Source organism: Ziziphus jujuba, chromosome 2 (assembly GCF_031755915.1).
Source record: "Ziziphus jujuba cultivar Dongzao chromosome 2, ASM3175591v1".
In the NCBI taxonomy this organism is placed as follows: domain Eukaryota; kingdom Viridiplantae; phylum Streptophyta; class Magnoliopsida; order Rosales; family Rhamnaceae; genus Ziziphus; species Ziziphus jujuba.
Genome location: NC_083380.1, coordinates 13,974,778 through 13,991,293, shown reverse-complemented (window position 1 = coordinate 13,991,293; position 16,516 = coordinate 13,974,778). Strand labels below are relative to the sequence as shown.

General features: G+C 32.8%; 2 protein-coding genes across 6 annotated transcripts; both read right to left on the bottom strand.

Annotated features, from left to right (window-relative positions):
- Positions 1–13: 13 nt before the first annotated feature.
- On the bottom strand, positions 14–3,296 carry LOC125422614 (probable S-adenosylmethionine-dependent methyltransferase At5g37990). Its single transcript, XM_048474693.2, has 4 exons — positions 3,270–3,296; positions 1,602–1,701; positions 1,086–1,420; positions 14–364 (listed from the first exon to the last, which is right to left on the bottom strand). The coding sequence occupies exons 1-4, from the start codon at positions 3,294–3,296 to the stop codon at positions 14–16; spliced, it is 813 nt and encodes a 270-aa protein (XP_048330650.2).
- A 2,514-nt stretch (positions 3,297–5,810) lies between these two features.
- On the bottom strand, positions 5,811–16,406 carry LOC112491748 (loganic acid O-methyltransferase-like). Of its 5 annotated transcripts, XM_048473811.2 has the most exons (4): positions 8,775–8,883; positions 8,189–8,234; positions 6,792–7,448; positions 5,811–6,275 (listed from the first exon to the last, which is right to left on the bottom strand). In XM_048473811.2, the coding sequence occupies exons 1-4, from the start codon at positions 8,819–8,821 to the stop codon at positions 5,931–5,933; spliced, it is 1,095 nt and encodes a 364-aa protein (XP_048329768.2). In that variant the 5' UTR covers positions 8,822–8,883; the 3' UTR covers positions 5,811–5,930. The 5 variants fall into 5 exon arrangements, with proteins under 5 accessions (XP_048329768.2, XP_060671109.1, XP_048329769.1 ...); XM_060815126.1 differs by lacking the exons at positions 8,189–8,234; positions 8,775–8,883 and adding an exon at positions 16,118–16,351; XM_048473812.2 differs by lacking the exon at positions 8,189–8,234 and having other exon boundaries at positions 8,775–8,934.
- Between the last annotated feature and the right edge of the window lie 110 nt (positions 16,407–16,516).

The following is a 16,516-nucleotide window of genomic DNA, read 5'->3' as shown; positions in this document are numbered from 1 at the left end:
CCCATACGAAAGATTAATAAGCTTTACGTTTAAGGACAACAAATAAGTAAACTCCTTGTTCAGCTGATTTAACCATGGCGGGGATTAATATCTCATCGGCTTTCTTAGCATACAAATCAAAGAGCTCGTCTACGATATCCTCTCCAAAATGCCTCTTTATCATCCCCTCCAACCCCGCTCTCATGTGAGTTGTTATTTGATGGCCGTTTGGGCAGTTTCCATTTACAAATTCTGATCTAGGTAATATTTCCATTCTCTCTATGCTGAAACCTCCATTTCTTTCCACAGTAGCTTCAAATTCTTGGAGAGTCGTGGCATATAATAGAAGGCTAAAGGAATCCACTTTTTCCTCAGTAACTATTCCCTGCAAATATTAAACCCGTGATTATTTTTAAAATGATATTGAAAATGTATAAAAGAATAAAAAAAAATTAAAAAAAAAAAACTCATTTCATTTATATTTTTCTCTAAAAAAAAAAAGAATTATTGAATTTTGAATATTTTTTAATTTCTAATTTTAATACTATGTTAAATTATACTAATTTCAAAAACTTTAACTGATAAATAATATACCTTCATTCTATTTATACTTTTCTCTAGCAAAACTTACTTTCCATAAGCTTATATGCGCTCGATGCTGAGGCTCCCACATGAAAGGAGAATGTCAAAGTACAGAAAAAGTTAATTTTCAACGAGTTTTAACATTTAGAAAAAATTATAATATTAGTTCATGAGCCTAATTACAATTTGTTGCAGTGTGGAAGCATAGCTGGCCCATTAACCCACATGTTACTGAATGCAATATGCCCCCAAACCGTTGCCATTACCACTATCATGTTAAAATTACTATTTTTTTAAAAGCTCAAGCTTACATAATAAGCTTTTATATACTTTAATATCTCTTCTCTATATGTAGATCTGAACATGTGAGGCATACAAGTTTAAGCTTATAAGAATTGAGCTTTTATATACTTATAATAAATGACAATTTTTTCTCGAGAAAGACTATTGAAATCAAAGGAATAATGATGTTATGACTATTGAAATCAAAGGAATAATGATCTTATATATCACTTTTTTTGTACCTTTTCTGCAAGGTCCAGGAGGGAATATCCAACGAGGTCCATACTCAAATGTGATGCAGACTGACAAGGAAAAATGAGTAGCATAAGCCCACCAGACACAACCTCATGTTCCCTGGCTTGAAGGAATTTGTCCATATCCTTCTCATATTGAGCTTTATAAGCCTGAATCACTTGGTCACCAGAACTTGCATGGTGAACTTTCCCTTTATTCCAAGTAGGAGAGTCCTTGGTCACTGTCTCTTTCGGTACTCCAGAAAGCCATTGCAGGGCATAAGAATGAACAATGTGAAGAGAAGCCTCGGGAAATACACGATCATAGAAAGAGCCTGGCAAGCCTGCAGCATAGTATTGTTTGTCTTGAGAGAGGGATGTGAAAAGCAAATTGAAATCATTAGAGACATGGTCATTGAAAAAGACTTGGAATTCTGGGATTTTGGAATTTAGGCCTTTGCTTTGGTATTTGGATTTCACAACTTCAATTATGTTTTCCACTGCTGTAAATGTATTTGGACCAACAGAGCAACCCAAATGTTTTTGAAGAATTAAGAACGCCCATGCCAAGCTTTTCTACAATTGCCTCTTTTGCTACTTCTTTGGCAACATCCATGATTCCTCTCTGCAAAAAACACAAAAAAACAAAAAAAAATTAAAATAAAAAAGGGGGGGGCATGTAATTGCTTGAACTTTGGCAGTTTTCTAATTTCACAATTTGATTGGTTCTGTTTTTTTGGAACCATCAAATTTTATTATTATTTCTTTTTTCATGTTTTTGGAAACTTGATTTCATTTGGCTGGAAACTAAACAGGCAAGGGAATATACCAAAAAAAGGACAAAAAAAAATGGTTATGCCTATTTTAGGCTACACTTTAGGCTCAAATCAAAATGGGCAATACAGTGAAACACCCAAGTATATGAGGAGCCCATTCTAGCCCAAAATTGTGAAGTCCCACATCAGTTGGAAAGGATAACGAAGCATGACTTATAAGCGTGTAGATATCTTTCCTTTGCGAGGCATTTTAAAACCTTGAGGGCTGGGTTATCACATACGTGTGGTCTGGGCTGTCACAGATGGTATCAGAGTCGGACCCGGATCAGTGTGCTAGCGAGGAGGCTGGGTCCCAAAGGGGGTGCTAGTGAGGACGCTGGGTCCCAAAGGGGGTGGATTGTTAAGTCCCACATCGGTTGGAAAGGGGAACAAAGCATAGCTTATGAGCGTGTAGATACCTGTCCCTTGCGAGGCCTTTTAAAACCTTGAGGGCTGGGTTGTAAGAGGATTCTCCAGATCCAAAGAGGACAATATCGCATGCGGGGGTCTGGGTTGTCACAAAAATAGCTATCCAGATTAACAAATATCTCAAAAAAAATTTGCAAAAATAAATAAAAGGACAAAAGTACCACCTTGCATGGAGAGCCATATCACTTTGGCGAAAATAAGGCTAAAACAGGATCTTTCATGAGACAGAGAATATTGTTGAAGAACATGATAAAACATTGTTTATGGATACCATATAAACCAAAAAATAATAATAAATTATGTTTGTGAATATTGGGAATCTATTTTACCTTATACAGAGTCATCAAACTTATAATTGCCTCTGTTTTGGGTTTATTTTGGATACAAAGAGTTTATCATCAATAACATGCAGCTAAGTATCAATTTGCTCCACAGAAATAACATATTTCCTTTTGGGTTTTGTTTGGTTTTCAGTCTACTATAGCAATTTGATGGGATAATTATGATATGATTAATTTTTTCTTAATACATTCAACTCAAACCTCATTCTTCTGCAGTTGATGTTACGGATCAACCTCACTCTTCAAGCTAGCATCTTCTGCCGATTGTCAGCCTGTTTAGGTGACCAAAGGATTCCAGTCACCCCTACACACGAATTCCACTCTCCTCTGTCTCACTCAAGTGAATTGGTTTCGAGAGCATTCCACCAGTTTTTGGCGACTTTCACTTTCAACCCGATTCACAGCCTACGTGTCCTTTACACCCAGTCATCCTACTACTTCTGGCATATTGTAGAAGAATTACCTAGAAAGCGGAATTCTTGGCATAGCTATGGAGGCCATCTCCAGTATTCATTGTATATGCTTCAGATATTTCCATGCTTTTATTTTCTTCACTGATCTCTCTGTCTCTCCTTCCCCCTTTTAGGGATGGAAAAATCCAATCCAACCTCTCCAAACTGACCAATCCAACCCATTTTAGCAATTTGAGTTGGATTTTTACATAAATTGGATTGGATTGGATTCAAAATATCATAAATTATTTGGATTTGATCAGTTATTAGGTTGGAAATATAAACATAATCCAACCCATAATTCAATCTAAATAATATATTACATGATTAAAAAATTATATAAATATATATATATATATATTTTCATTTTTATACACTAATTTGTAATAATTTTTTTTAATATATCCCCAGTTCCTAAATGAAATTGGTGAACATGTCAAAATTGATTAACTTATAATTTGCCAAAGTTTTAATGTTAAAAAAAAATTAAGCATTGACTCTTAAGTATTTAAATTTTGATGAATGTATTATTTTACATTATTTGTTCTAACAATTTTGATTTGATTTTGTAGGAGTGAGATAATAACTATTAATGTTTGCTACTTGATAAAGTGTATAATGTGTACCAGTTGCTACTTTTTCTTCTTTATTTTGCATTGAAGAGTTTTTTTTTTTTTTTTTAACATTAATGAGTGTTACTGAATATTATAGATTGCAATCTTATATTTTATTTTATGTTGGATTACTATAATTGTATATTATGTTTGGATAATTACAATTTATTATTTATATTCTATGTTTAGAAGACTTTTGATTTGTATTATGTATTTATAAACTAATAAGTTTCAAACTAATTAATCAATCAAAACCAAAGCGATCATAAACTGTTTGGTTTGGTTTATGTTTAAAGCTTTAATAGTTTGTATTGGATTCTCTATTAGGTAAACTAAAAAATATAGATTGAATTATATTTTGGTCTAAAACTGAACCACCTATTTCATGCCAACCCCTACTCTCTCCAAATGCTTTACTTTGCAATTATGGTTTTTGCAACACCTATACAGCGTGTGTGTATATATATATATATATATTATAATATAAAAATGATATTTGTTATTATTAATGATTATTATATATTAAATAATAATTTAAATATTTATCATTAAAGGATTATTTTTAAAAGTTTAAAATAAAAATAATAGAATTAAATATTTTAATTAAAATTTACTAATAATAAATAGCATGCCCCTTGTGAATGGAAAAAAACTAAAATGTTTAAAATGAGATTTTTTTTTTTTTATACGGTAGCTATACTACTTATTATATATATATATATAAAGTCCTTTTACGGTGCGAACAGTTCACATGCGGATAAACTTAAAGCCAACACTTTTCGGATAAAATCGTTGATTTTACTGTACACTGTTTACATCAAAGCTGACGTTTTCATCGAAAAAGCGTCAGTTTTGAATGCGGTCTGCATACGGACTATTTGCACCATAGAATTTTCTTTTATATATATATATATATATATATCTTAGATGCATGAATATTTTCTTTTGCAATATTTCAGGCTCTTTTTGTCATCTGGCAAAGTTGATAGTTTGATTATACTTGTAGTAAAAAGGAGTTGCAATCAAAGTGTTGATTTAACGAAGCATTTTTAATAGTCTTTTATGCTGATCTTTCATAGTGTTGTACATGAAAGATAATATTTAAGTATTAAAAAAAAATTAGCTATGGCCATAATCCATAAGTGCCAAATATTACTGAGAGACAAAAGATTTCTTAAAACAACAAAGTGCAAATCATTTAATTGTGAATAGCTTATTGAGGGAGGAGTCCAAACAAAAATGACAAATCAATTGCACGACAAAACATAAATCACCAAATAGGCTGTTGAACATGCCTAATTATATAAACATCAACATTAATTCTCACAACACCACCACAACTATTACCAGTGTACCATCATTATATATTGTAGCGCGCACACACATACATATATATATATATATATATACCCAGAAGTGCTATAGCATTGACCAAGTCCTCTCCGTATGGTGCAAACTGGTCCATGCTATAACACTTCTGTATATATATATATATATATATATAAGGACTCATATAAGGACTCATATATGATAAGATACATGAAAATGTAATAGATATCATTATAAATTGAAAAATAGTTCCCAAAAAAACAGTTCAAATATAAAAATATGGATTGTGATTTAGTAAAATGAAAAGTTCAGGACCAATGCCATCTGTATTAGTACTCAACGAAGACAAACTTCAACTTTCTTGGCATAGCGATCAAAAAAAGCGTTCAATGATTTCACTTCCAAAATGATTGCTGGTTAGGATTTCCAAGCCAGCTCTGCACCCTTCAGCACTAGGCAAAGGATCACTACAACCAGGAATTGCTCATCCAATTTAACAACTTAAAAACACCCATTTTTATGTACATGAGCAAGTTGAAGGTGGCAATTTTGTCATGGCTCCTAATCCGTTAAAAGTTTTAATCAATAACATTGCTAATTTAGTTACCAAGTAATTTGATATATAAAATACCAAACAAAAACTAAAGCAAACTATGTATGCATATTTTCATTGGAACTAATATATGTGCATCGCCAAGTTAGTATGCATTAGGCATGCTAGTTTGCTTGGCAGGAAACCATCTTCAAATGAATATATCAAATATAAACACACCCATACTATCTATATAAAAAGGAAAGGTTGTGTTTCCAATACGGTTATATTTTCAGGATCCTCAAATTTAGCCATCATATTATAAATCCATCATATGAAACACTAATTAGCTTTGCGTTTAAGCACAGCAAATAAGGAAACTTGTTGTTCAGCTGATTTAACGATAGCAGGGATTAATATCTCATCGGCTTTCTTAGCATACAAATCAAAGAGTTCATCTATGATATCCTCTCCAAAATGCTTCTTTATTAACCCCTCCATCCCAGCTCTCCAGTGAGTTGCTATTTGATGCCCATCGATTCCATTTATAAATTCTGATCTAGTTAATATTTCCATTCTCTCTATGCTGAAACCTCCATTGCTTTCCACAACAGCTTCAAATTCTTGGGGAGTCGTGAGATATAATGGAATGTTAAAAGAATCCACTTTCTCCTCATTAACTCTTCCCTGCATGTATATAAAACCCATGATTATATTTAAACGATATTAAAAGTGATAATTATATTTAAATGATATCAAAAGTGAACAAAAGAAAACAAAAAACCACTTTCCATAAATTTGTATACGCTTCACGTTGAAGGATCACAATGAATAGAGAGTATTAAAATAAAAATTTGATTTTCTACAAATTTTTAGCTTTAAGAAAAAGTGTAATATCATATTATTAGCCTAATTACAATCTGTTGCACCGAGAAAACACAGCAGGCCAATAACTCTCAATAAACAAAATAGTAGTAAGCTCCAATGCCCATACCATTTCAATTACCATATTAAATCACCACTTTTTGAAGAGCTCAAGCTTATAGGATAGGCTTTTTATATACTTTGATATCCTTTTTTCAATGTTGATCTTAACATGCGAGGCGTATAAGTTTCATAAGAAAGACTATTGAAATTAAAGCAATAATGATGTCATGTATCACTTTTTTCTTTTTTCTTTTTTCTTTTTTTTTCTTTTTTTACCTTTTTTGCAAGGTCCATGAGAGAATATCCAATAAGGTCTAGACTCAAATTTGTTGCAGATTGAGAAGGATGAATTCCACTGGGGTGGAAAGGTAAAATGAGTAGCATTAGCCCGCCATACACAATCTCATGTGCCCTGGCTTGAAGGAATTTCTCCATGTCGCTTTCATATTGAGCTTTATAAGCCTGAATCACCTGGTCACCAGAACTTGCATAGTGAACTTTTCCTTTATTCCAAGCAGGAGAGTCCTTGTCCACTATCTCTTTTGGTACTCCAGAAAGCCAATGCAGAGAGGTGGAAGAATGAACAATATGAAGAGAAGCCTCGGGAAATACACGACCGTAGAAAGAGCCAGGCGAGCCTGCAGCATAGTATTGTTTGTCCTGAGGGAGGGATGCGAAGAGCAAGTTGAAATCATTAGAGACATGGTCATTGAAAAAGACTTGGAATTCCGGGATTTTGGAATTTAGGCCTTGGCTTTGGTATTTGGATTTCACAGCTTCGATTATGTTTTCCACCGCTGCAAATGTATTTGGACCAACAGAGCAACCCAAATCTGCAATCCGAAATGTTTTTGGAGAATTAAGAACACCCACGTCAAGCTTTTCTATAATTGCCTCTTTTGCTACTTCTTTGGCAACATCTATGATTTCTCTCTGCCAAAAAAAAGAAAAAAGGGCATGTAATTGCTTGAACTTTTTGGCACTTTCTAGTTTCACAATTTGAGTTGTTCTGTTTTATTGGAACCATCAAATTGTTACTATTTTTTTTTTTTTTCACGTTTTTGGAAAATGGATTTCATTTTGTTGGAAAGTTATCTAGGCAAGGGGACATATTAAAAAAAAATTTAAAAAAAAATGGTTATACCTATTTTATGCTACACTTTATGCCCAAATTAAAATGGGTAATACAGTGGAACACCCTGGGAAATGAGGACCTCATTCTATCCCAAAATAGACATCCAATATCTCAAAGAAAATCGAAAAAGTAAATATGAATAAATAAAAGGACAAAAGCACCACGTGGCATGGGGAGCGATGTCACTTTGACCAGGTGGGATATCTATCATCTATGAAGGAATAGAAGAAGAAAGGGAAAAAAAAGGTTTGTGTGATACATTTCGCTGTACATATACAAAGCCTTAAAGGGATTGCACTGTAGAAGGTTGTTGTAGCGCCGCACAGTGGGAAGAAAAATAGAGAAAAAAGTTGCTGCAATGTTATACGGTAGAAAGAAAAATAGAGAAAGGAGCTTTAATGGTAGCTGCTGCCGCACGATAGAAAAAAAAAAAATAATTAAAAAAATATAAAAGTTATGGGTTGAAGGAGAGAAGAACGGCAAGGGAATTGAACAAGAAATAAAAATAAAAATAAAAAGGAAGAAGAATGATACAAACTTTTTTTAAACTTTTAATAAGGTGGAATCCAGTTGCTGTTTTGTATCTACATGGAAAACTTATCCGTTAGTGTAAATTAACGGAAAAGAAAATGAACGGATGAAAAAATATGTTGGCAGTCTAAATGAAATATTTATTTTTTATTGATGGGGTAGGATTGGAAACAGGATTTTAGGGACAGAAGATCCTCATCCTTACAGCTAAGCCAAAAAAAAATAATAACAATAATAATAAAAAATCTTGAAAGCTTGGCAAAAATAAGGCTAAATCAGGATCTACCAGGAGACATAGAATATTCTTGAAGAACATGGTAAACCATTGTTTATGGATACTATATAAACCAAAATAAAAAATAAAAAAATAAAACAAAACAAAACAAAAAATCACTGTTTGTGAATATTGGGAATCTATTTTACCTTATACGGAGTCATCAAGCTTATAATTGCCTCTGGTTTGGGTTTATTTTGGATACAAAGAATCTATCATTTATAACATGCTTCTTATCGATTTGGTCCATAGAAATAACATGATTAATTTTTCCTTTATCCTTCCATCTAAGTTATTTGGCATATTGTATAAGAATTACCTGTAACGTGGAGTTCTTGGCATAGCTATGGATGCCATCTCCACCATTCATTGGATATGCTTCAGACATTTCCATGCTTTTATTTTCTTCACTGCTCTCTCTCCAAATGTCTTACCATGGAACTATGGTTTTTGAAATACCTATATTATATAATATATATATATATATATATTTTATAACATTGGGTATGGAAGAAACATGTCCAGAATGAGAATTTTCTTCGAATTGACCATATCAATATGGTAGCTATACCTTAGATGCATGAATATTTTCTTTTGGATTATTCACCAAGCTCCTTTTTCCATCTAGGTTCAAAGCTTAATTAGTCAAAAAGGAGTTGCACAAATCTAACTTTTAGATCTATCAATTGACTTTTATTCGTTTTGTCTGGAAAAAACAAAAAAAGGAAATGGAAAAAAAGGCACATTCAAGAAGGCATTTTTAATAGTCTTCAGTGCTGATCTTTGACAATTTTGAACATGAAAGATAATATTTAACTGAAAAAAAAAAATTAGCTATGACCATAATCCGTAAGTGACAAGCACTACTGAGAGACAACGAACTTATAAGATTTCTTAGAAAGCCAAAGTGCAAATCATTTAGTTGTCAATTACTTATTGACCGACAAATCCAAACAAAATGACAAATCAATTGCACAACAAAACATAAATCACAAAATAAGCTGTTGAATCTGTCTAATTATCTGAACACCACACATTTATATAAAGACTCACATATCATCTTAAGTGAAATTGACCAATATATAGGATCATTATATAAGGAAAAACCATTTTTCCATATAACATCGTCATATTGGGGAAAACCATTTTTCATTTTATATTGAAATACATGACAATGCGATAGGTATCATTATAGATTGAAAAATAGTTTCCAAAAGAACAATTCAAATATAATATCAGGGATTACGTTCTGATAAGATGAAAAATCCATGACCAACACCATTTGTAGCAGTACTTAATGGAGGATGACCATACTTTCTTGACATAGTGATCAAAAAAATTGTTCAATGATTTCACTTCCAAAATGATTGCTGATTAGGATTTCTAACCCAGCTTTGCACCCTTCAGCAATAGGCAAAGGATCACCGCCACCAGGAATTGCTTATCGAATATAACAATTTCAAAACACCCATTTTTCTGTATTAATTTTCTCAGCTCCTCTGATGATGAACTGTACATGAGCAAGTTGAAGGTGTTAATTTTGTCTTGGCTTACTAATCCCTTAAAAGATTTAATCAACAACATTTCTAATTTAGTTACCAAGGAATTTGATATATAAAATTCCAAACAAAAACTAATGCAAAGCTATATACGCATATTTTCATTGAAGCTAATATATGTACATAGGCCAGTAAATATGCATTAGACATGCTTGTTTACTTGGCAGGAAACCATCCTTAAATGAATATATCAAGCATAAACAAACATGTACATACTATCTATATATGAAGGAAAGGTTACGTTTCCAATACAGTTTTTTAGCGTCCTCAAATTTAGCCAACACATTATTAATCCTCCATATATATGAAAGAATAAGAAGCTTTGCGTCTAAGCACAGCAAATAAGGTAACTCCTTGTTCAGCTGATTTAACTATGGCAAGGATTAATATTTCATCAGCTTTCTTAACATACAAATCAAAGAGTTCATATATGATATCCTCTCCAAAATGCTTCTTAATTAGCCCCTCCATCCCAGTCTCAGGTGAGTTGATACTTGACACCCATTTGGGCCAATTCCATTTACAAATTCTAATCAAGGTAATATTTCCATTCTCTCTATGCTAAAACCTCCATTTCTTTCCACAACAGCTTCAAATTCTTGGGAAGTCGTGAAACATAATGGAAGGTTAAAGGAATCCACTTTCTCCTCACTAACTCATATATATATATATATATATATAACCCATGATTGTATTTAAATGATATTAAAAGTTCATACATGAAAGGAGAACATTAAAGTAAGTAAAATGTCTATTTTCTACAAATTTTAGCTTTTAGCAAAAGTGGTAATATCATATCATGAGCCTAATTACAGTTTGTTGCACTGAGAAAACACAGGGGCACATAACTCACATGTTCCTAAATGGTAATAAGCTCCAATGCCATTACCATTTCAATTACCATATTAAATCTCCATTTTTTAAAAGTCCAAATTTGTAGGATAGGCATTTATATACTTTAATATCCCTTTTTTTCCAATAGGAATAATATGCCTTTTTTCCATACGAATCTCAACATATGAGGCATACAAGTTTAAGTTCATAGGAAGTGGACTTTTATGTGCTCTTAATAAATAACAATAATTTCATGAGAAAGACTATAGAAATTAAAGCAATGATGATGTTTTATACATCTCTTCTTTTTTCTTTTTTCTTTTTTCCTTTTTTTCTTTTTTTCTTTTTTTTTTTTTTTTTTTTTTTTTGGGGTACCTTTTCTGCAAGGTCCATGAGAGAATATCCAATAAGGTCTATGCACAAATTTGATGCAGATTGAGAAGGATTCCATTTGGATTGAAAGGAAAAATGAGTAGCATTAACCTGCCATACACAATCTCATGTTCCCTAGCTTGAAGGAATTTCTCCATATCCTTTTCATATTAAGCTTTATAAGCCTAAATCGCTTTGTCACCAAAACTTGCATAGTGAACTTTTCCTTTATTCCAAGCAGGAGAGTTTTTGTTCACTATCTTTTTTAGTACTCAAAAAGCCACTGCAGGGCAGTGGAAAAATGAACAATGTGAAGAGAAGCCTAGGGAAATACACAACCTTAGAAAGGGCCTAGCAAGCCTGCAGCATAGTATTGTTTATAGTTTCCTATTGACCTTTAAATATATGCACAAGTAAGAGGTCTCTTTCTACGTTCTCGATGGTATTGGTGATAAACTCTTTAGTAATCTGTGTCCTAAGAATGAGAGGGTGATAATAGGGACAAATGATAATAGTCAACTATTCTTTTGCATTTAGCAGTTTGTTGTTCACTCAAGATTGCATATCATCTGATATTGTTTAAGTTGTGGATGTATTCTAGTAAATGCTTACGTAGTCCTGATTATGTGTACTATGAATTAGCCATTTTTGTTTTAAGGTTAGCACACCATTACTTTGATGCAGTAGGGTTTAGTGAGATAATTATAATGGTTATACAGATGTTTAAATGTTTAACTCCGAAAATGTTATTTATCATGGCAGTAGAAGCTATTTTATGAATTAGTGTTGGACAAACAATTATAGCTTCGTTAATTGTAGAGGCAGGGTATATGGCGTGTTTTGATACTGTGATATATGCACTACTATTATATGGCGATAATGTTGTTTTGTGGTAATTATGCAGCCATATTATTTTAATGAGAGTCTCATTTTGTTAAGTACAAGCCTGTTACAACATGGTGGCAGACCCACTAACAAAGGCTAACCTATAGATTTGTTTGAGGAACATATATCTCTGTATGAGCGTCTAGCAGTTGAGATTGCCATAGCTCAGTGGGAGTTTTGTAATCTGCAATAATATCCATGTACATAGTATATGATTGAGGAATGCCTTATCAGTAATATATGTATATAAGTGAACCATTATAATGTGATATTTGTTACACATATTATTGCTCCTTATGCTAGCAATTCTGTTTGAGATTTTAGTCTATATATATATGTGTATGTTGATTCATAGGTACCATGGTGAGTCCCTATATTGTCGTACCCTGTCGATATGCAATGCGCTTGAATGAAATGGTATCATATATTAGGGGATTGCACATGGTGAGGTAAATCTCTATTAAATAGACAGAGTTTATGATATGCAATGTGCTCAGTTGAAATTGTGTCTAATTTTTTGTGAGATTTGCTAAGAGAATCTCTACTACCTAGTCTGATATATTATTGTGCCTGTTGATATGCTATATGCTTAGATAAAATGGTATTTTGTTTTAGGAGATTCTATAGTAAGTAAGTTCGTTGTTAATAATTTAATTCAAATATAGTTTTATAATGTGTGAAGATCTTGGGGTTATAGTTTTATAGTTGATGCATATTAAATTGTTTATATTATGGTAGCACTATCACTTCCTTTATTGCAAGCTGGCAAGTTTGAATCCCTTAGCTCCTGGGGTGCCTTTGAAAGCCATTGAAGAGCATAAGAAGAGTAAACAAAACTAAGAGAAGCTTTTGGAAACAATCTTCCATGGAAAGAACCTGGAACTCCAGCTGCAAAATATTTGCCATCTTTTAGAAGATTTGCAGTGAGAATATTGAAATCGTTTGAGACATGGTCACTGAAATAGACTTGGAAATCAGGGATTTGAGATTGGTTTTCGGTTTGGAATTTTTGTGATACTGCTTCAATTATGTTTTGGACTGCAATGAATGTGTTTGGTCCGGTAGAACAGCCTAAATCAGCAGTTGTGAAAATATTTGAAAGGGGACATAGTTCTCTTTCAATGTCAAGGTTTTCAACTATGGCAGAGACCAGCATTTCCCTGGCATTTTCGGCTGCTTCTCTCTGAAGCATTAATCAAAGAAAATATAATTACTACAATTATATATAGCACATTATCAAACTCTCTTTTTTTTTTTTTTTCTTTTTTTCTTTTTTTTTCTTTTTTGGCGATGAAATTTTCATACGCTCCTGGTCAAAATTTGCGTCTATAATTTCCTATTAGGGACAAAACTTTGAAATTTGGTCTCTAAAAAGATGAACGAAAATCTCCCACTAAATTTTCAAGAACAAGTACCACCATCAAAAAAATGTTATGGCTAAAAACGTACATAATATTTAGCCACAATAAGTGGCATTAAAGTGTTAAAAATATTTAGCCACATCCATATCATGTATTTTTTGAAGTTCAAAGCACTTTTAACTACACTAATTTTCGCAGTAAAAATTAATCATTGCTGTTGAAAACTACAACACATTATAAATCCCTATATGAAAGATCAAGCTTTGCGTTTAAGCACAACAAATAAGTTGACTCCTTGTTCAGCTGATTTAACCATGGCGGGGATTAATATCTCATCAGCTTTCTTAGCATACAAATCAAAGAGCTCATCTATGATATCCTCTCCAAAATGCCTCTTTATCATCCCCTCGAACCCCGCTCTCATGTGAGTTGCTATTTGATGGCCATTTGGGCAGTTTCCATTTACAAATTCTGATCTAGGCAATATTTCCATTCGCTCTATGCTGAAACCTCCATTTCTTTCCACAACAGCTTCAAATTCTTGGGGAGTCGTGGCATATAATGGAAGGTTAAAGGAATCCACTTTTTCCTCACTAACTATTCCCTGCATATATAAAACCTGTGATTATATTTAAAATGATATTGTAAATGTATAAAATAATACAAAAAAGCCTACTTTCCATAGCTTCTATGCGCTTCCGTTGAAGCTTGCACATGAAAGGAGAATGTTGAAGTACAGAAAAAGTTAATTTTCTACAAGTTTTAGCTTTTGGTAAAAATGATTATATTAGATTTAGATCACGAGCCTAGTTACAATTTGTTGCACTGTGGAAGCATAGCTGGCTCATTAACCCACATGTTCCTAAATGCAATAAGCTCCAAAACCGTTGCCATTACCATTACCATGTTAAAGTAGTACTTTTCTAAAAGCTCAAGCTTATATGATAGGCTTTTTCTATACTTTAATATCCCCTCTTCATGTGTAGATCTTAACATGTGTGAGGCATACAAGTTTAAGCTTATAAGAATTGAGCTTTCATATACTTCTAATAAATGACAATTTTTTCATGAGAAAGACTATTGAAATTAAAGGAATAATGATGTTATATATCACTTTTTTTGTACCTTTTCTGCAAGGTCCAAGAGGGAATATCCAACAAGGTCCATACTCAAATGTGATGCAGATTGAGAAGGATGAATTCCATTGGGAATGAAAGGAAAAATGAGTAGCATCAGCCCACCACACACAACCTCTTGTGCCCTGGCTTGAAGGAATTTGTTCATATCCGTCTCATATTGAGCTTTATAAGCCTGAATCACTTGGTCACCAGAATTTCCATAGTGAACTTTTCCTTTATTCCAAGCAGGACAGTTTTTGTTCACTATCTCTTTCGGTAATTCAGAAAGCCATTGCAGGGCATAAGAAGAATGAACAATGTGAAGAGAAGCCTTGGGAAATACGCGACCATGGAAAGAACCTGGCGAGCCTGCAGCATAGTATCGTTGGTCCTGAGGGAGGGATGAGAAGAGCAAGTTGAAATCATTAGAGACATGGTCATTGAAAAAGACTTGGAATTCTGGGATTTTGGAATTTAGGCCTTTGCTTTGGTATTTGGATTTCACAGCTTCAATTATGTTTTCCACTGCTGTAAATGTATTTGGACCAACGGAGCAACCCAAATCTGCAATAATAAATGTTTCTGAAGAATCAAGAACACCCATGTCAAGCTTTTCCACAATTGCCTCTTTTGCTACTGCTTTGCAAACATCTATGATTCTTCCCTGCAAAAACAAAACAAAATAAAAGGCATGCAATTGCTTGAACTTTGGCAGTATCTAATTTCACAATTTGATTTGTTCTTTTTTTTTTTTTTTTTTTTCATGTTTTTGGAAACTGCATTTCATATTGCTGGAAACTTAACAGGCAAGGGAATATACCAAAAGGCTATACCTATTTTAGGCCCAAATTAAAATGGGCAATACAGTGGAACACCCAAGTAAATGAGGAGCCCATCTAGCCCAAAACAGCTATCCAAATTAACAAATATCTCAAAGAAAATTGCAAAAATAAATAAACAAAAGGACAAAAGCACCACGTGGCATGGAGACCCATATCACTTTGACCAGCTGGGCCTAGGAGATCTTATCATCTATGAAGGAAAAGAAAGAAGAAAGGCGAAGTCTGGTTTTCACCCACGTATATTTATAACAATAATAATAATAAAAAACTTGAAAGCTTGGCGAAAATAAGGCTAAAACAGGTATCTGCCAGGAGACATAGAATATTGTTGAAGAACATGGTAAACCATTGTTTATGGATACCATATAAACCAAAAAAAAAAAATTGAAAATTCACTGTTTGTGAATATTTGGAATCTATTTTACCTTATACAGAGTCATCAAACTTATAATTGCCTCTGTTTTGGGTTTATTTTGGATAGAAAGAATCTATCATTTATAACATGCATCTAAATATCATTTGCTCCATAGAAATAACATATATATTTCCTTATTGGGTTTTGTTCGGTACTCAAATCTATTATGGGAATTTGGTTGGATACTTCCGATAAGATTAATTATTTCTTTTTCCATTCTGCTAAACCATCCCACTACTTCTATCTAGGTTTTCTGGCATATTGTATAAGAATTACCTGTAAAGTGGAGTTCTTGGCATACCCATGGAGGCCATCTCCACCGTTCATTGGATATGCTTCAGATGTTTCCATGCTTTTAATTTCTTCACTCTTCGCTCTAACTTTCTCTCTCTCTCTCTCTCTCTCTCTATCTATCTCCCTCTCCAAATGCTTTACTTTGCAGTAATGGCTTTTGTAACACCTATATATATTATATATGTTTTTCTTATAGGATGAAAAATACTATTAGTCATTTGTAATTGTTGATGACCACCGATGAAAGTTATTGATCAAATGATAAATTAAACAGTTGTTATTAAACAGATCATTTTTAAAATAAAAAATAATAAAATTAAATATTTTAATTAAAATTTACCGATTATCATTGGTAATAACAAATATCATAATTCTTATAAC

Excerpts from the sequence above, each read along its gene's own strand:
- LOC125422614 (XM_048474693.2), bottom strand. The coding sequence starts at position 3,296 with ATGGGTTGGATTGGTCAGTTTGGAGAG. Across the intron at positions 1,702-3,269 it reads GGATTGGTCAGTTTGGAGAG|AGAGGAATCATGGATGTTGC; the intron begins GTTGGATTGGAT and ends TGTTTTTTGCAG. Across the intron at positions 365-1,085 it reads TCCTGGACCTTGCAGAAAAG|GGAATAGTTACTGAGGAAAA; the intron begins GTACAAAAAAAG and ends TAATATTTGCAG.
- LOC112491748 (XM_048473809.2), bottom strand. The coding sequence starts at position 16,192 with ATGGAAACATCTGAAGCATATCCAATGAACGGTGGAGATGGCCTCCAT. Across the intron at positions 15,249-16,117 it reads CCAAGAACTCCACTTTACAG|GGAAGAATCATAGATGTTTG; the intron begins GTAATTCTTATA and ends TTGTTTTTGCAG. Across the intron at positions 14,086-14,591 it reads TCTTGGACCTTGCAGAAAAG|GTTTTATATATGCAGGGAAT; the intron begins GTACAAAAAAAG and ends ATATAATCACAG.